The following is a 20,390-nucleotide window of genomic DNA, read 5'->3' as shown; positions in this document are numbered from 1 at the left end:
TGGGCTGTGCTTACTGCCTTACCTTCTTATCACCTAGCTGATACCTGGACCAAGGTAATAGAGGAGGAATAAAAGTTGGTTGAGAACACTGCTGGTTGTTTAATTCTGAGGTTGCTATTTGTAGTATAGTAAGTGATGCCCAAGCAAATGTTTAATAATAGGCTACTGTTCAATGTTACATATAAGAAGTGACCAGAGTTATAGGAGTATAGAGGATTAGAACCATTGAGAGAGAAGGAGTCTTAAAGATCCTAAGTGTCCAATTCTCTCATTTTATAAATGGGAAAACTGAAACCCAGAGAAGTTAAGAGACTTGCTGAGGCTCACACATCTTAAAAACAGCAGAGGCAGTATTAAAAACCAGGTCTCTTCTGTCCTGGTTCAGCATTCTATACCAGGTTGCTTCTCATTTTCATCATAACTGAAAAATCCAACTTCAGCATGAGTGAGTTAACTTACCAGGCCTATAATAGAACCAAAGCATGCTGGTTCATAACAGAAGGACATTCTTGAATTTGGGTATCTTGAAGATCAAAAATTAGCACAGTAGGGCATTAACCTACACTGAATCTGATGCATAATGAATTACTTCAAATCTTACATTGGGAGTGGGGCAGGGGGCCAGGTGGTGGCAGGAGAAAGATGAATGATTCAATGGAACTGGTGGTGATCTGGAAAAGAGAAAGGGATTCTACACTGAACGCAATGTCTCTAATAAGTGAGTGCCCCGTAAGTGTCACATGGTACCTCCAGGGCAGTCCCCACTCAGGGATGGGGGCTACAATTTATGTCAGACAGTAGATGCTTCATGAACATTTAGTGAATAAATTAACATGCTGGTTCGTTTTCCCTATTTGAGGTCAATGAAATCAGTGGGTGTTTGTCCTCGTCACCTCTGTGAATGAAAACAAGAATACACTCCATAGTGAAACAACTTTTAATACGTTTAGCAGGAATACTATTTCTGGGTTCCAACATCCAAATATTTGGGAGCACAAGCAAATCCAGCTTTTTTGTTTATGATAATTTGGGAACAAGAAAAGAAGATATATCTTTTTTCATCTTTTTTAAACTAGGGCATGCACCCTAAATAACCAGATAGTGGATGCAGGAAAGAAAGACATAGCTCTTGGCTACAGGCAGTCACAGAGCTGAACCAAGACAGAAAACCTAAAATGCTTCCAAATCAGCCCAATCATTTATGCAGGCCAGATAGGCGTAGAATTCAGAGGCTGAGCTATTTTTTGCTTACTCCTTTCCCCCATATCTTGAAGAAGTACAAAAGCTGCTGATTACCCACCCCTCACCCCCAGCTTACCAGGTGAATCCCCCTTTGCCTTTTGGAATTACTCTCTGGCAGCTCGGCTTCAGACTATGTCAGGGGCTACTTGTCTCTCTCAGCATCACATCCCAGACTTCTGCCCCTCCTTGGCAGTTCAAAAGGTGTGACAAACCTGCTCAGGGAACACTCTACACAAAGGGAGTTTTGAGCAGGGAGAAGTTCAATGTCCTTTTTTTTCCCCTTTCACTAAGATTTCTTCCGAATTATATTCTATAACAATGCATTTCCTTTATTATTATTTCTGGAAAGGACAGTTTATTAAATTTGTTTAGGTTTAAATATAAGATAATTTTTAAATTAGGACTTACTTTGAAAATTGCCAAGTTCTATATTTATGTATGTCAGTACCTTCCAGACAAAGATAATAGAGACAACTGCTCACGATGAGACAGCTAGAATAGAAAGAACTTTTCTAAAATTCCTGCTGAAAGATGACTATTGATGAAATATAAACAGAAAATCCTATTTTTGCATAGTGTTATGACATAGCGTGAACAAGCACAGTTGCAAATGAATGAAATATGTGAGTTTTTTAAAAATAAATAATATAATATGATGGGATATTCTGTGCTTCCTCCTCCCCATGACTGTTATAATTTCTTAGAAACAATTTAACACGTGCTCCTTGTATGTGTGGTGCGCCATGCTGGGCCTTGTTGGAGATACCAAGCTCACAGGTTTCCTTGGACCCAAATCCAGAAAATACAACTTATACACTTCCCTGAGGTTGATCTCCCACAAGGTAAAATGGAGAGCAGAGCAGGACCCAGATGGCCCAGGGTAGTAGCAGAAAAGCCACTGGAATCAGAGCCAGGGACTTGGCTTAAGGTCCTGGCTCTGAGGCTAATTAGATCTCTGGGCAACGTTACTGAGCTTCTCTTGCCCCCAGCTTTCTCATCTGTAAAATGAAGGGACTGGACAGTAATCTCTGAGAGTTCATTCAGCTCAGATAGAAACCTCGTCTCTTCCTACAACAACCTGGATTCCTCAGAAGACCTGCCCTTGAGACCTGGGTAGCTTATTGATTAGCTTGATGAAGCTAAACTATTCATTCTCCATCTCCAGGAAATGGGTACAAAACCCCCTGCTTATCTCACAGGGTTGCCATGGGAACTAAAATGATGTAGGCCAAAGAGTAGGAACGTAAACTGAAAACAGCCAAACCCATGTAAAATTTTTCTTTCATTCCCTCAGAGAGGTAAATGAGTGATAGAATTAAAGTGTTAGCCTTCCCAAAGTTATATATGTCTTAGTAAAGATCAAAAGCTCTTAGCTGAAAGGATGAGGCTCTAACAGTAGAATTCCCAGCATCAGCCAGAGTTGGGTGGGAAAACCTTGCCTGCCATCTTAAGAGCTCTGCAAATATTCCTTATTGTTTTTAAACCCGGCTGTTTAATCAAACCTCAAGGAGACATTTCTGGTGGAGCTCACAGACTTGCCCAAACTACAAAGGATATCTAAATGGGGCAGGGGAAAGGGGAGGGAGTCAGTAACTACATGTTTGCTAATCAATAAAGATCCTGCATTTCATTGCTGGAAATTCTCACGTTATTTTAGGCCCATCAGCAGAACATAAAGCAAGCTTAATACACCATAGGATGCAAAAAATTCATAGTGATGGTGCATACCCGACATGTCCCCAACTGAAGGGGACCCTTGGGAAACAGTCTACCCACAGTCCTTCTTGAAACCAGACAGGTGAAGCTATCTACTAGAAAACAGAGATTTCTTTTCACTTTTCCACAAATTACAAAGTTGTTTGTGGGAGTCCCCAGAATCATTTATAACTGAGAGAACAAGAGAAGCCACCTTCAAACTCCAGTTTCAATAGACCTGAAATCCTCCTGGAACCCAAAGCATCTACACCATTTGGCATCCCCGGAGAATACCAGCAAGAGATAAAACTAATCCAACCCAGTGGATTTGTGAAGGGCCACTGTAGAGCTTGGGTTAATTTCTTAGTAACATTCAGCCCCTGTCACAAATTTTCCTTCTCTGCCATTTCCGTGTACCTTAGAATTTGATTTCGTAGTTCATACCCCGTTTTAAATTCCCACCTCTATGAGGAATACTGCCATGTTTGTGTCAAGGAATACTGCCATGTTTGTGTCAAGGACCTTACAAATATAAGGAATACTGCCATGTTTGTGTCAAGGATCTTACAAACAGTTACAGGGAAAGGACTGAGGTAAAGTTTCTTCTTCCCAGACTGGCCGGGCTGCATACCTGGCTTATATGACCTCCAAATCCCCAATGGACACGCAAAGAACATGGCCACTCTGACCACAGTAGTCGCCATTTCAGTCAGCCCCCCTCAAACAACTTACGTCTAATTTCTACAATATCTAGGTGGCAAATGAAGCCCAGTGGGTACTTGTAGATACAAACAAAAGCTTGCTAAAACTACCGTGTCTGGGAAACTGAGACATTCCCAGGCAATCTACTCTGAGCAGCAGACAGAAATAAAAAGACTTGGGAAAAGGACAAACAGACATGAAATGTAACACAGTTTCCTGAAATTCAGTATACCAGACTTCCATGACATGTCAAGGAATCAGAGCTAATTCCACCCTGATTATCTGGGTTATGTCATTATTAATGTTGCAGGAACATTTTTAAGCCACTGTCTATCAGCAATTTGATGAAAGAAAAAACTAACACCTCACAAGAAATGTTGAGAACACCGTGATCTGAAAGAAACTACTATTTGTAAACTAAACAGAACTCTAAATAAAGAAAATTACTGCTGTTAAGACGTACTGTTCTGAGAATGATCAGGAAGAGTACCGAAACACTAACACTACTGTATATAAGAAATTATTCAAGCATGCATTTGAGTAATTCTGCATTTTAATTTAACCCTTTGAAACATTAATCAAACCATGGCTAATTATAGGAATTAAGGAATTAAACGATGGAATCTTCTAAAAGATATTATTTAAAAGGCAGTTTATACAATTACTTGTATAGATGTTTGCTTTAAAGAGGAAAACAGTTCTACTGTAATGAAAAGGGTCTTAGAAAATTAAATTAACAAGGGGGGACCAGGCTGATATGAAACTAAATTAGCATCAAATGCAAATTACAGGGTACTTAATGGTAGAAACAGGTGCAGAGAAGAACCCTAAATGAGATAAATGAATAAAACATCCCTCTCCACAAATGTGGAAGCTGACACAAAGTCAATGATATGAATAATTCAGCAGCCTCCACACTGCTGTTGAGGTCAGCCTGCCCTGACCTTTGAAACAGGAAGTAAAATTCAGTTCAAATTTGAGTGACTGGAAATATAACAGTTATTTGTTTTTTATATTAAAAAACCCACAGAATTTTTAAAAAATACAGATAGAGGAAATATACAATAGAATTACAGTTTGAACTAAGGGGATATTACATAATCAAAGTAGTTGGTAAACAAAGAAATTAAAAAATCATTAGGTAAGATTTTCCACAAACTATGTTTCAATATGGAAATCCTAAAAATAAAACAAGTAAAAGCATATATATCAGTGTTCAGCTTACAGATCAAACTCCCTGTGAGAATAAATTTCTAAATTTTTGTCCTTTTTTCACATTATTTTATTGTGTTAATGTCAATGTAAAAATTTTTAAAAGCATGTTATAATTTTTTTAAGTAGCCATATATTTTTATTAATAATGCAAAGTAATCTCTCACTTTTGTAAGACGAAATTTGGTTAAACTAGATTTTTAAAAATCTTTATGAAGCTGCTCTTTTTTTTTTAATCATTCAAACCCTGATTTAATAAATGTTGCAGCCCCAAAATTAGGTTATCTTATAAAAATGCAACCCAGGTTCAAAAACAAATCATTCCCATAAGTGAATATCTACTGTGGTTTTACGTGTCTTTTATGCTTTTTTTTCCCTTCTTTGTATGCTTCAAAAGTATTTTGTACAGTTAACTGTGAAAGTACTTTCCTTATTTCAAATCGAATCTGGTGCTGCTAGAGATTAACATGGTATGACAACAAACCAATTTCTACAAGCTAGAAAGACAGCAAAATATATAATGGTATATCACCCTCATCGTTATTTTACAGGATGGCATAAAAGATGTTTGATAATAGTGGTTATCTCTGCCCTCCAATTGGTTCTATTAATGGGACCCACAACTTGGCTATCTACCTTTCATCTATCTACTGTGCTTGTCAAATGAAAGATTATGTTGGAAGAGGAGCTTAATTTTATTTTCTAGATTTAGAGAGGGTTAAAGTTACACACACACACACACACACACATGCACACACACACGCACGCACGCACACACACGCACGCACGCACACACACGCCATCTATGAGAAGTGGTAAACTAGTATACAGTATAATTACCATAGGAGGAAGTTTGAGATGTGCTCCTTCTAAATCCAAGTGTTCGTTCGGCAGAAGCAAATTAAAGACATGGGGTGTGTTTTTTTAAAAATTATTATTATTATTATCTTATTGGCTAAATCACTCCTCGGTCGACATTTAATAAAGGGTGATACACCAAACACTGCTGATTTGGGGCTTGGCGTAATGACCGACCTGAGTGAAGGTTTGTGTACAAAGTGGCTCCCCATTAAATAGGGCTCTGTGGAAGCAGCTGGTTCTCATTTTGAAACAACCGGTTTCTCTATCCCCAAGTGCTAAAGAAAATAATCCCTGCCATCTATGACTACACACTTTCACAGAGGCAGCAATGAGAATTTGATTGTGGAGATAATTAAAGTCATTCCTGGAACTTCCAAGGAAAAAAAAAAAAGGAGGAAAGAGGTGGGATTGAAAGAAAGAATAGTCAATGACAGTGTTTAAAATTAAACTATGACAAATCATCTGGAGTGGGGAAGGAGGAGGAGGGATCCCCGCCCTTCACGGAATCCGGTGGAAGCAGCTCTCTTTTCTCTCCATGCTGCAGCTCCAAGGGGAGGCTGAGATGCCATTAGGCAGGGCCACAGCCCCCAGTGTCCGGCTTGGACGCCGAAGAATCGAAACACAGCCGGAGAAACTCCTTGTCAATGATGGCATATCACGATGAGATTTTTTTTTTTTAAGTTTCAATCTTAAATAAAATAGTCGGGGAGGAATCCATCTGGATTCTAGAACAAATAGTCATTCCGGCTGATCTGAAACACTGACATTATTTCAACATTAAGAGAAAACAAAAAAGAGATCAGACCTTTGAAGAGCTTATTTTTTGTGTTTTGTTTTAATACTGTGCTGCTCTATAAGAACCCATGCTCCGACAGTCTGATAGCCTGAATGACACTCGACTGAAGCTACGTTCCCCGAACGCCTACAGATTTCATGGGCTTGGGGAAAACTAAAATATGTGTAATCTATCTGTCTGCACTATCTGCCTTTAACAGGAAGAAGAGAGGGGCTCAATAAGGACAATCCGGGGCCTCCCAATTAACCTGATTAGTTCAGCACATTGCTCTCATGAATGACACCTTATCTTGAAAATAAGGGAGAACTTCCTTCCTCAAGAATGCGCAGGAGCCCCCAAAGCCACAAAGATGCAGCCTATCAAACAGTGAATGGCCTCTGCTTCTTCCCCCTCTTCCCAGCTCACACACAGGTCAGGGAGACCAGCAGACACAGCGCCTGATTGGATTTTGTGTCCTAAGGACAGGAGGCAAGCTCCCATCTGCCCAGGTGGCCTTGGAGAAGGCTGGGAAAAGGGATGCCCTGTGGGCAACTTCAAGCCCCTTCTTTCAGAGTCAACCAGGCACATGATGGGATTGAGGGGGGGGACGGGGGGGGGGCCGTTGGAGGGAGGGGGGGACATTCATTAACCCTTCAATCACCAGAGTAGCACATCAATATTATACCTGCCTGAAAGAAAGAACAGTGAACTCTTAAGTCTTCTAACGTCATATAAAACAAAGGCACTGCTGAAACATATGTTACCTAACACTGATTTCACATTTGATATAATAATGGGAGATTCCCAAGTTGCTATACAAAAATAAAGCTTTCCCCCCAAACTCTCTGAAATCTGCTTGCTTGCAAAGGATACTGTGTGTGTGTGTGCATGCGCGCGTGTGTGTTAAATTCACATTATCATGTGTAACAGACATACTAGTTAACAGAATATATTCTTGAAAACGTGCTTTGTGCGAATGTCAACAGCAGGGTTTTTCACTTGTCTGCTCTGTGATTTACTTGATCAGTTAAACAGGCAATGAGAGGATTTGCATGGTAATCGTGTGAAGATTAACATTTTTAAATGTAACAAATTTAATATTTTATCTTACATTTTCTGTTTCTCATCATTCTTTAATGGCAGTGCCTTTTCACTTTATTGTGTAGTTATAACAAGCCTGTCTTTAGGCAGAGAGATGAGACCACCAGATTCAACAACTCCATTTCTAGTTCCATTCTTTCATTTCACAAAAATATACTCTAAGCACCTGCTACACAGCAGTGAGGCAAATGTGCTCAGTGCTTGGGATACAGCAGCAACCAATACACGCAAACCACTGCCCGCTGGGGTTTACAGTCTACCTCCTAAAGAGTTTATCAGCCTCAGCAATACCAGAGGGAACTCAAATCAGAATTTCATAGCTGGAAAGCATCTTAGAGATCTTTTCATTCCAGCCCTTTTTTAAAAAAATAACAGCCACCTTCTATTGAATGTGATTTATGTGCCAGGCATTGTGCTAAGTGCTCTCCATGCATTATCTACTTATTCCTCACCACAACCCTATAAAGTAGGAACTACTACTCCTATCCTGGTCTTACAGATGAAGAAACTGGTGCTTAAAGAAGTGAGGCGATCTGACCACAGCCCGAAGTTATCACTGGCAGAGCAGTCTGATTTGATCCCAGGCAGTCTGACTCCACAGCCTGTGGTCTTAACCAATGTGTAGACTGCCTCAGAGGAGTGCAATAAAACCACGGAGTTTGCCCAAGTTCAATACCACTGAGTAAGAGCTAACAGGCAACTTTGAACCCAGGGATATTTTTCCTCTGCACCATGATCTCTATCTATCTGAAATAACATTCTCCTATTTTATTTTAAAAAATCAATATATTCTTTTCTACACTTACTATTCCAGTTTTCTTTTTTTCAACTCTGAGGCACTAAAAGCTCCACGAGGGCAGGAACCATGTGTGTCTTATTCACTGTTTTATCCCCAACCCTGAAGACAGTGCATGGCATATAGTAGACGCTAAATTAGTATTTGTGGAAAGAAAAAAAAATGAGTAACTCCTCACCAAAAGGACTGAGTCACCACGATAAACTTCAGTAAGGTAATTTTGCTTATTAGAAAGTACCATGGCAATCATCACATTAAGAATAACAATCCACATGGAATATATTATATCCAGATTGCAAGAGCTGCCTGATTTCAAGCACCTAATATATGCCGAACTCTGTGCTAGGTATTTTAACCCACACAATTCTTCAAAATTGAAATGATTTTCCCATTTCAAAGATGAAAAAAATTGAACCCCATGAGGCTCAGGTATTGGGAATTAATGGTGGAGGAATTTGATTTTCTGCCAATGGACTCCAAATTCTAGGCCTTTTCCATTATACTCTGCCTTTTCCCAGTTTTCTCTTTGGATTAGTGCCTGTTTTCTCCCCTAGTGAAACACACAATGGTTTACTCATCAAATTAAATGAGGACACAAGAACTCAAATATTGCTCTAGCAATGAGTACAACAATTTATGTTATATTATTACTATTATTTTTAATCCCAGAAGTTAAGTGCCAGATATACTAGAAAACTGTTTAGGTAAAAAGGTTTAGATTAATTCATGGAAAGGATGAAATGTGGATTCCAAGAAAAATAAATGAGGTTACATGAAATACTGAAAACAGTATTTTATTTCAGCTGTGCAATTGAAAAGGAAAAAGATCAGGCTGAGAGCTAGGACACCGATTTTCTAATCACTTGCTTTGTCACTAATAAAGTTCCTTCAGCTGTGTGCCTCAGTTTACATATGTGTAAAATGGAGTTAATTTGTGCCCTAACATTTGTGTGAAGAGAACTCTCTGAAATACTACACCTTAAAGGCCACCAATAACTTTGCAAGTTCCATTCAGATGTAAATTACTATTAAATTCACAATGGTCAGGCATTTTGTTTCTTTTGTTTTAAGGTGCTCATAGGCCAGGATTCAGATGCTGGTCTTCAAGAAAACATGCCGGATGGCCAGAAGAGGACATTCCCACTCCTATAGCCACAGAAAGAAGTACTCAATTTTTTGAAAGATATTCTGAGATGTACGCCATACACCTGAGATTAGAATCTGGCTTTAAGAAAAAAAGACCGTGTAACAAAACCAAGTTTTCAACATTGTAATAGCTTCAAAGATATCTCTTAACCAACTTTCTTTTCTAAAGAACTTCCTAATAAATAAAAAAGAGACATCTCATTTTTCATCTTTGTTTTTGTCTTTGTAACGTGTGTGTGTGTGTGTGTGTGTGTGTGTGTGTGTGTGTACATGTGAGAGGAACCAAACCTGACACAGGTCCAGGGTTCTTCAAACTACCTTTTCCTTTTGTGAGGGGACTTCAACGAATAGTGCATCCAAGACTATCAGAAATGATGCCTTAAGATACTACTAACAGATCAGAATACTAAAGAATGGAAAGCATATTCAAAATAGGGGGAAGTTATTGTTCTATTGAACAATGATAAATAAATTGCAAGTAGCATGATAGTCTGACCTTTCGACAGAAAAAAAAAAAGAAAAAGCTTTAGTCAAATCATGGTTGCTTTAGGAAGGTGGAGGGCAAACAACCTCTGACCATTAGCCAAGTTTTCTGCCTGCACTCTGCTGCCTCAGTCTCACCTCCAGCCTGTGTAGAAGGCACCGTCCAGCGCAGGCAACGCTTGGGGCACAGCAGGGAGCAAGGTCACACAAAAAAGCATCAGCTACCATCATGGAACAAGATATCCTGATCTTTCACTTTGATCATTTCCAATTCATTGGTTAAAAAAGAAAAGAAAGGGCTTTCCTGGTGGCGCAGTGGTTAAGCATCCGCCTGCCAATGCAGGGGACACAGGGTCGAGCCCTGGTCCGGGAAGATCCCACATGCCATGAAGCAACTAAGCCCGTGCGCCGCAACTACTGAGCCTGCGTTCTAGAGCCCGCGAGCCACAACTACTGAGCCTGCATGCCTAGAGCCCGTGCTCCGCAACAAGAGAAGCCACCGCAATGAGAAGCCCGCACACCGCAACAAAGAGTAGCCCCTGCTCTCACCAACTAGAGAAAACCCGCGTGCAGCAGCGAAGGCCCAATGCAGCCAAAAATTAAATAAATGAATAAAATAAAAAGAAATAAAAAGAAAAGAAAAAGTTACTTCAACCTGGAAATGCCACGTCATCAGTGTTCATACCCTACAGAAGGGCTCTTCTGACCTACTCACCCACTGACCCACCAGACATAGGTAGTATCAATATTTGGTCAATCAAGCAGCAAATGAGCAAAAAAAAAAAAGTTCTTGAGGGAGTCCTGATATTGATTAAAGGGGCATTTTTTTAAACCACCATAACACTGACATGAACCAAAATTTGAGAATCTTGCCAAAACACTATACGATACGTATAGTGACCGTGTCCAGATTAAAAATGGACACGTGCAATGTGATTATTATTTTCTCTTTTTTCCCTCTCCTGGCATGAAAAGTGTTAAAGAAAACAATAAAAGGACAAGTTAAGTGTACAGGGTAGGATTTACTGGCATTTACTTTTAATCTATGGCCCTTCACTCTGTAGCTTATCAGGCCTCTGTCAGTCCTTTTTCCTCCTTTATATCTCATGAGGAGCCCCCCCCATGCTGCTACTGAGAGACAGAGCCCAAGTGTCTATAAGCTTTTTGTCAGGTAAAAAGAGAAGAAAAAGGAAAGGAACAAGAGGAAAAGCAAAGCTAAGAGGCATCTATTAGATGTCACTAGGCTTTTGTATTCATGTCAATGATTCAGGATTAGAGTATTTGAAATAATCTTATTGAGAGGAATCAAAAGGCCCACCGAGTGAGAGGCTGCTCTGTAGCATATGGCAAAGGCACGAACAATATCTTATTAAAGATGTGTTGGCTAACACTATTACTTTATATTATATTACAAAACTATTGTGCCTCAAACAGTTAGCAGGATGGTATAGTTACCGAGTGCCATTTTAGAGGTTATTGTGTGGGATCAAGCTATATAATTTGCCAGCTTGTCTAGTTACATCTTTCCAAGTAGGGTTTGGAGGCAAGTTTGGACCTGGAACCAAGCACTTCACCTTCAAAAATAAAAATCCCCAAAGCACACTGAGGATCACGCTGTTCCCACTGAAAGTGGAATATACATTACATGGATGAAACACCAATGGCATTCTCTTCCCCAGAACCAGTTTCATTAAGTTTGCATCATTTACCATATGTGACCCCCTCTCCCCCCACGAAAAATATGCAGGGTTTTTTTTTGGCTTGATTCCCCTCCTCATGAAAAATACACACACACACAAACACACACACACACACTCAGCTTCACACATTAGCAGGGTTAAGGCAATTAAAATTCTATTACAATAAGTACTGTAACGTTAAAACCTTCATTTACCTCTGGACAAAAGCTTGTAACTGGAGAAAGAGTTTGCGAGGGAGATTTATCTCCATCTACACACACCTTTAAAGGCAGCAAGCAACCAAAGACAAACCTGTACTGTTCACCATATTTCACTGATTGCAATTGGAGTATTTAGGTCACTTTTATATTGTCCAGGATGGTATACAATTACACGGTTTGTAAAGGGAGGGATGAGATGGTGGGAGGAGAGAGAAGGAAAAATTAATGGTCTATTTCAGATAATACCTGATGCAAATTAAAAAGACCAAAATGCCATCTCTTTATATGCATGGGCCTCTAAACAGAGTTTTTAAAATCTGGTCAATTTTTATTAAAGAGTTTGGTCAGGTGCCTGCAGTAAGGAAAAACAAGTAAAATTTATCAATGGAGAGTTGCATTTGGGGAGGGATTTGGGTTTTTTCCCCCATTCTAAGCAATTTATTTTAGAAAAGTAAAAGCATATTTAATATAATGATATATTCTCATCACAAACTGTGCAAAGTTGTTAGATGACACACAGAGGAGTTTGTACTGCTTTTCTGTATTTTTCCAGAACTGTTACAAAAACAAAGTTATGATGACATGGGATTTAAAACCCACACCATGGGCTGACACCCAGGCCAGTTACACATATGCGCTGCTGATTCTCTGAAGCTCCGTTAAATACATTTCTTGGAAGTTGCTGCCATTATTTCCTTTACAGGAAAACCACTGTTGTTCATTATACGGTGTCTGCAGTAGTATTATACCATGTAAAAGTACTTTGCATTATGATATATTGTCAGCATATTTGCAATCCATTTGAATGTATTCTGGTTGTGTATTTGGGAACAGCTGATAGCAAATGGAATACAGACTGCTATTAGCTGATTGTATTCGTTATGTTCTTTTTTTTTGTATTCATTATTTTCTTATCACAGTAGCAAACTGCACACAAGTATACAGGCTCATCTCATATTCAGAACGGTATTATCTGATATGTGATAAAATTTAGAATGATAGTCTCTCACATAAGTCTCATCGCTAATAATCACATATGAATTCCCACTGAGAAAACAAATGTTTAAATACGGTAGGATTAATAAACAACCATAAATTCACACTCAGCGCTGGGTCAGCGCTGCCTTTCCACTTTTGGAAAAACACAAACCTCTCAAACCAACCAAGAGGACAGCAATTATCCTGCCTGCGGCAATTTTAAAGGGTGAATTCCTCCTCCTTTTATTTTAATGGAGCATTCAAAGTTAGGAAATCAGGCAATATAAAAGTCATATCAGAAATCTGAGAAATGCATTGATACCTCTGGTTCCTTGAGCCCTAGATAGCTGTCTGTGCACCTTGCAGAGTGATTATGTTTAGTGGTTGGTCCTTCTAAAAACTGATGAAGACCAAAATAATGAGTTGAAAGGTCAATGAAATAAAGCCATGAAACTCTGACTAAAAGCCTCATCTGCAACTTTAATAAAAGGATGTTTATGTTCATGTTAGTTGAGAACTTTTTTTACAGAAAATAAAGGAAAAACTTTTAGTGAATTTTTAGATTTAAGTTTGATTATAAAGGACAGGGAAATCATTTACTGTCGAGGGAACCTGATGCCTTCACCATTTTAGGATTGTAGATATAGGAATTAGAATATAGCCCACCCTGCTCAATGTTTAAAAATAAACCTCAATTATATTCTAATTCTGAAGTTTTACTATTGTTTTCCTATTATACAAATGAATATATATGTTACATAAACACATCAGGATCGATTTAATCGAGAACTTAGCTTGATGATAAGACAACACTGCACTTTTCTGAAAAGTCCTATTACAGCATTTAACCCTCTTAGATGAAGAATGGATCTTAAATAAAATTGTTTCTCTGAACAACCCTGACGTAATTCAACAGGTAAAATGGCCATTCCAATATTTTCACTCCTGAACATTCTATTTCAGACAACAATCGTAAAGAAAACACATTTAGTGTCACCTAGGTGAAAGTGATTGAGTTGTGAAAGATCTTTAGAAAATCCTAGAAAAAGACAAATATACACTTCTTTTTTTCTTTTTAGGAGACCCTTGGGTAAGTGTGGCCTAAAGAGCTAATTCCGAACAGGCTAAATTCTTCATGTTACAAAACTCATGTATTTTTTTTTAAATGTTGCATGTCAGGGCTTACATCTCAAATGTAGATACAGAGATTCCTATAAATGGAAAAGAAAGACAAATCTGTTAAAGCTGCACTAAGCAAACCCAAAATCTTTACAAGGATATTAGTTGGCAGGCTTTAAAAATCCATGTTTTTAATATTGGCCGTGAGGGACCCAAAACTCTCCAGTTACTCAGGCCACATTATATCCCGAAAGGACTATGTCTAAATTCACACAAGACAGGAGAAGATAATTTGAGGAGGAATTTCATCCTTTATTATTTCTATCTATTAAAAGAAAACAGTCCACTTGTCAATTGTCATGATCCACAGCACAAAGAAATGAAGAATTGGGCTCTTATTTTCTCCCTTTATTTAGTGATCCAACTATTTCATCAATCACACTGATCTTAAATTGAAACAAACAAACAAACAAACAAGTATTGAGCCATCCCCTATCCTGTCCTACTGGAAGTAAGTGTACAAATCTGGCCGGAAACTTTAGGGCTCTATGTGAAAGGAATCCTATAGCATACTTCGGAGAAAGAAATGTTTTTGTTAAGACCATCTGTATTCATCCATGTCATTGCTCAAAGGAAAATAAAGAGTTTTGTGAAGCAAATCTAGAATGCACAGTAATCCTAACTAACTAGATAAGGAATAACAGTCTGCACACTTAATATATTCAGTTCAAGCATTTATAAATAAGTTTCCACATAGAAAATGGAAGTTTTTTTATGAATTCAGAAAAACTGGGTTCCCAATTCAGACTACCCTATGTGACTTTTGTCATTATCATCTTTTCTGATTCTTACAAAGTAAACCTAATTAAGAACCTCCCTCATTAGTCTTCCAGAAAAATTAGCCCAGCTTATGCTAATTACTCCTGCAAAATTTAATAAACTCGTTGAAATGGGAATAGCCTAATGAGGTTTTATTTATTGAACTAAGATAACTCCTATGAAAAAGGTTAGGACACAAGGATATCCAATGTTTTAATAAAACTACAATTTATTCAATTTCTAAACACGAATTTTATTGCAAACCTTTTAAATTCAAATATGAGTTGCTACGCGAATATGTTAAATCAATCTCCACCTTAATCCAATAACTGCAAGTCATTTTTTGCTTTTTACTTTAACAATAATTACCACACATAGCCCTTTACCTCAACGATAATGAAATTTGCTGTTATTAGTTCCTGGTCATCAGGTATTAAACATAACACATTTGACTTTTCCCATGTCTACACAGCCCAGATATCTAGATCATTGGGCACAGCCTGGATTTTTATAATTCTCAATCAAGCCATTTGGCATTAGGCAGAAAAACAACCTGGCAGTCAACTCCACATGCCCACTTTGTACATTTACAGAAATTTTCCTCCAAACTCGTTTGAAGTGACTTGACAAATTGTCACAATCGTAAAAAGAGCTGGGGTCATATTTTTCTTACTTTGTCGCACGCTAATATAAAAGAAGAAAGTAGAAACACATTTTCTAAATCACAGTATATAAATGCTGATTTTGTTAATTTCACTTTTTTGATAGCGTATGCCGACCTGATGTCCCCAAATCACCGGCAGCAAAAAATACAGCCAAAATTTAACACAGAAGTAGCTTACCCTGTACCATTGCCGTATGACCAGAAAGCCTCTTCTATCAATCCTATAAATAGTTTTCCTGAATAACCACTGCTAAAAGTCTTTTGACTGATAAAAATAGCACTGTTCTTCCAAAATCCGAAGGACAAGCAAAGGGAACTAAAAATTATTGGTGCCCAAAAGGTGACTGCGTGTTAAACCTATGCTAAATCCTAACACAAGGATTGCCTGTACCCTCAGCTCTATAATTGCACATTGTATGCATCTTGTAAAAACAGTTACTATTGCTACTGAATGCAGGCCCCATAACCTATTTTTACAAAATATGCAGGGATTCGCATCCATAAATCTGAAAGCAAATCAAACCCTAAGCACGTAACACAGATATTATGCAATCGGTAATATAGAATCAAATTGGAAAGTATGAAATTCAAACACGGTTGTCATCATTTTTTTTTCCTTTGCAGCAATTTTATGGAATTGAAAAATCTTTTCTATTTTGCCCTTCCCTGTGTAAGTTCTTTTCCTGTTGTTATTCTCTTCGCTTGTTGTTAAAAATGGAAGTTTCACATATCAGCACAGACAGGACTGGAGCTTTTAAAACCTTTGGCAGACTGAAGGACAAATAAATTCTGAAAACTCAGATGCAAATAAAAATAGCTAAATGGGTTTGTGCATATCAGCTGGCATCACTGCTTGAAAAGACGGTTCACGGGAGACAGTGGCAACAGCCAGCAAATAAACATATGTTGGGACTCATGCAGATACCCTGGGTTTCAGCCGTTTTTCAAGTATCCTTCTCTTAAGAGACCAAGATTGGCTAACACCGTTTTCTACTTTGTCAAACCAAAAAAGAAAAATGAAAAGGATAAATGTCATGAGTAATATCTCTAAAGCCACCGACAGTATAAAGTGCATACTTATTTTGCCTAAATTGTTTGAACTACCCCAGCCAAGAAAAGGTTTTAAGTACCCTACTGGGACAGATGCAAGGCGGCAACAATAGAAGCCACACTAATGCAATCCAGGTAACACAATCCTGTTTCAAAAACACGGGCCGGGCTAATTACAGCGCTGCTGAGTCAAGTTTCTTATGCCATCGCAACCCACAGAAACAGGTCAAAATCAAATGTTATTCAAACCACAGTCATATCAACCTTCTATATCAGAGTCACGGCTTAAAACCAAACGAAGAACTTAAAAGCTTAACCCATTCAAAAGCAAAAAAAAAAGTGTTTTCATTGCGGGTGGCAAAGTAAGGTTCTTATCATCTGAACCAAAAGAAACCGTGTGGCAGAACCGAATGTTGATAGTTTCAAAGTTTGGGGGAATATTTGGGCTGGTCCTTTGATCAGAACACTTTCTTTTTGATAGAAGAGTAAAATCTGCTTAAAATAACAAATGGCATTTTGAAGAGAGGTATTTAAGTGAAACAAACAACAAAGGTTATATTTATTTTTTATCTTATTCATTTGAAGATTTATCTGCCATTGCAGAAAAAAGAAATTACATAATGGCATGTCTGCTTTTGTAGATAAACATGCTATGCTAATTCTACAGGCAGCACACAACTTCATTACACACTAAACCGTTGATGTTTCAAACTTTGAATCAAAGATATTAATCGTCACTTATCAAGCAAAGATATATGTCTTTGGTGAGTATTAGTGAAAGATATTTAGTTAAACTATCTGATTGAAATGTAAGTTTTATAAAGCTACTTGGCAATCCAAATTGGGTTTAAGCCTGAAGAATCACATAAGTCAAAATCAACAACCTATGTTTTGTCACAAATTACAGTAAAGCAAACACTTTTTCAGTCAACTGAAAAATGACAGAGCAAGCCTCCAAAAAGTAAAGAATTGGAAAGACAGATGGGTGGGCGGGGCAGGGGGGAGGTGTCAAAAATCATTATTACCAAACCCCAAAAGGGACTTTTGTTCAGCTGTTGATTTCCTCAATGAGGGATCAGTCAGTCTTACCTGCAAGACTCTTCCAGCTAACGGAGGGTGCTAGCTCTTGTCCTAGCTGACAACTGACAGTATCTATAAACCTTCCAGGCCATTTAACTCCCAATGAGTAATGCTATGTAACAAATGGTTTATTATACATGTTTCCATACAATGAATTTCAATAATTAAAATATAAAACGAATATTTGGAATGCAACTTTGCATAATCTGTGCACACACTGACTCAAAATTGCGCCGAACAACTAAAACAGATTTATTGTTCTACAGTGATTTACTTGGTCATGTCAGATTAGTAATATGGATCTGTTTAAAAACACAATAATTAAGACAAGCAGGATAAATTAATCAACTACAAGGCAGCGTGAGCTACAATCAAACACGGGAAATTACTGTAGAAAATCTTGGTTCACAGATCTCTTTAAAACTGCTTTTATGCATAAATAAAACCTTAAAATGTAGATGGATTGCGTCCAACAGAACTACTGTAGCTAAAAGTGATAATGATTCAAACATTTTTCAAATAAAAGTTAAATATTTATAAGCACCCAACCACATTTCATAAATCACAAACTATTATTATTTTATTTCTGAAGCTTCCTGGCACAGCGTGAGGACTGAGCCACAGAAAGGCAAGAAAGAAGAAAATATGCCTTTAGGAGCGTGAATCAGACACAAAACTGGAGCAATCCAAGAAAACAGGCCTCCAAAGAACATCCCATATGGCTTTCCCAGGAATCGCAATAGCTCGGCGCAGCTGAAGTCATGACCAACAGGCAAATTTCGGCCACATGCCTTCCTAACCCTCACCCATGAGCCACGCAAGACAGGTGTTTCATTATAATGAGGAAAAAGAACCGAGAGAAAGTAGAGCGGTCCCTACCTGTCAATTATCACTGGATCTGAGGGAGTCTCATTTCGGTTGCCACAGCTTTTCTTGTCACAACAGCGGCTATGGAGCAAAAGCAAGAGGATTTAGTACAACCATTACCATGTAAAATCATCATTTAGGCAGACAGAAGGTTCAAATTGCTGGGTTGCAAATGCTAGAATTACCACAAAGCCATACCTGGCAATCAACGGATCCCTGAGACAGAACGTTCTATTTGGGTCACCTATGGGTTAATGGCCAGGCTTAACCTCTCCCTGCACAAAGGAGGGAGGGAGAGGGACTCCCACAGAGCGAGGACTGACAGCCCTAAGATGGGGTCTTCCCATCACTGCCCGCAGGATTGGAAGAGTTCACTGTGAAATGCATTATTATTACATCTACCCAATGAGAATATTCAGGGTTGTGGGTGGCTTAAACACTCTTCCCTCAAGATCACACTAATTGTGTGGAACGCGTCAATAATGAGGTATGAGTGATTTCTCCCCCTCCAGTCATTTTGTATTAAATGGATTCCTTTTTCTTCTCCTTCCTCTTTTATGGGAGACGTTTCCGTCAACCACAACCTTCCCCAAATCCTAAAACTGTAACTGTTTGCTTTTGAACCATGTTCAGAATGTAAGAATAAAAGTACAACACAATAATCGAGACAAAGAGGCAAGATAAAAGAAAATAGAGATCCACACATCCTCTGGCTTTTGTGCCCTGCTCTGGTCACTGTGCAAGTTTCCTGGAAGCATTTAGGACAGTTGCTCCAAAGCCTGGCAAAAGCCTGGCAATGGACACTCTTTATTAGGTCAGAGAAAAGGCAGACGTGGGCAAGTAAAGCACCTACTATCAAAATCCCACCCCATGTGTGACCTTAAAGTTGACAGTTTTTTCTTAACCTGAGATGCTTCTAAAAAGTGAAAAATTAGGGTTTTTGAAAACTACCCATGGTCAGTGGAAAACTATCCATCTGAGACTTGTTTGCAAATAAGAAATGTGTCCACTGGCCAGTCTACACCCAAGGGCACACTATAAAAGCACGTATTTGATCAGTCAAGGAGGTGAGGGAGTTATCCAAGCATTATACATTGCCTTGCACCACAATATGCACTTTTCTCCCTCTCGCTTACACAGGCACGCACGCACGCACACACACAAACATACACACAGACTCATTCGACTTAGTGAATCATAGAGCCTAAATTTAGAGAGCTGCTAGAGAGAAACAAACACTGAACTTCATTTTCAGGACCCAGAAATATATGCCTGCACAGGGAGTCTTTCAGCAAAGTTAGGAAGTCTCTCTTCTGGCTGTAACTATATCTCTGAAAAGAGAATCAGCTTCCATATTTGGTGCTCATTCGATTTGCTTCTCGTATCTTCAGAAAACAACAGCAAGAATTGTATCTCCTTTGTCAAAGCCCCAGCTAAAAACCATGCCACTCCCTTAAGAGCCTTTCCTTTTCTGATTTAGAGGAAACTATTTCCTCCAGGCCTGAGTTCTGCTATACTAGTACTTTGGGGATAGAAAGCGCAAAGGATTCCAATACCTAAGATGAAGAAACAAGGGAATGAGGAGTACAGTCTTTGAAATGCATACAAAAGATAATAATAATTTACAAACTAAACTCCATCCTCCCTGAACTCTGCTCCCCTGCACCTACATCTCAAGGGCTTTGCCAGAAGAGCACAGTGGTTAAGCACACCGACTCTGGAATCCGAGTGGCTTGTGGCAGCTGGAGCAAGGTATTCCACCTCCTGGAGTCTTAGTTTCCTCATGTGTAAAATGGGGCGATTGTGGTACCCACCTCTAAGTGTGAGGGCTCAGATCTCCAAAAGCAGCCCAGGGACAGAGCCCAGGTCTTTTCCCAGGGATAAAAGCAATGCATGGGAA

At 38.7% G+C, this 20,390-nt stretch overlaps 1 protein-coding gene across 8 annotated transcripts in view; it reads right to left on the bottom strand.

Moving 5' to 3' along the window:
- EBF1 (EBF transcription factor 1) overlaps nucleotides 1–20,390 on the bottom strand; it is a 394,973-nt gene that overhangs the window by 351,207 nt on the left and 23,376 nt on the right. For all 8 annotated transcript variants that reach the window (XM_033407906.2, XM_033407908.2, XM_033407909.2 and 5 more), the window contains exon 6: nucleotides 18,503–18,571. In XM_033407906.2, the coding sequence (XP_033263797.1) occupies nucleotides 18,503–18,571 (69 nt within the window). The remainder of the gene's footprint in view (nucleotides 1–18,502; nucleotides 18,572–20,390) is intronic.

Source organism: Orcinus orca, chromosome 3 (genome assembly GCF_937001465.1).
Source record: "Orcinus orca chromosome 3, mOrcOrc1.1, whole genome shotgun sequence".
In the NCBI taxonomy this organism is placed as follows: Eukaryota; Metazoa; Chordata; class Mammalia; order Artiodactyla; family Delphinidae; genus Orcinus; species Orcinus orca.
Note: the sequence above shows the minus strand (reverse complement) of the source record. Positions and strands in the feature narration are given on the sequence as shown.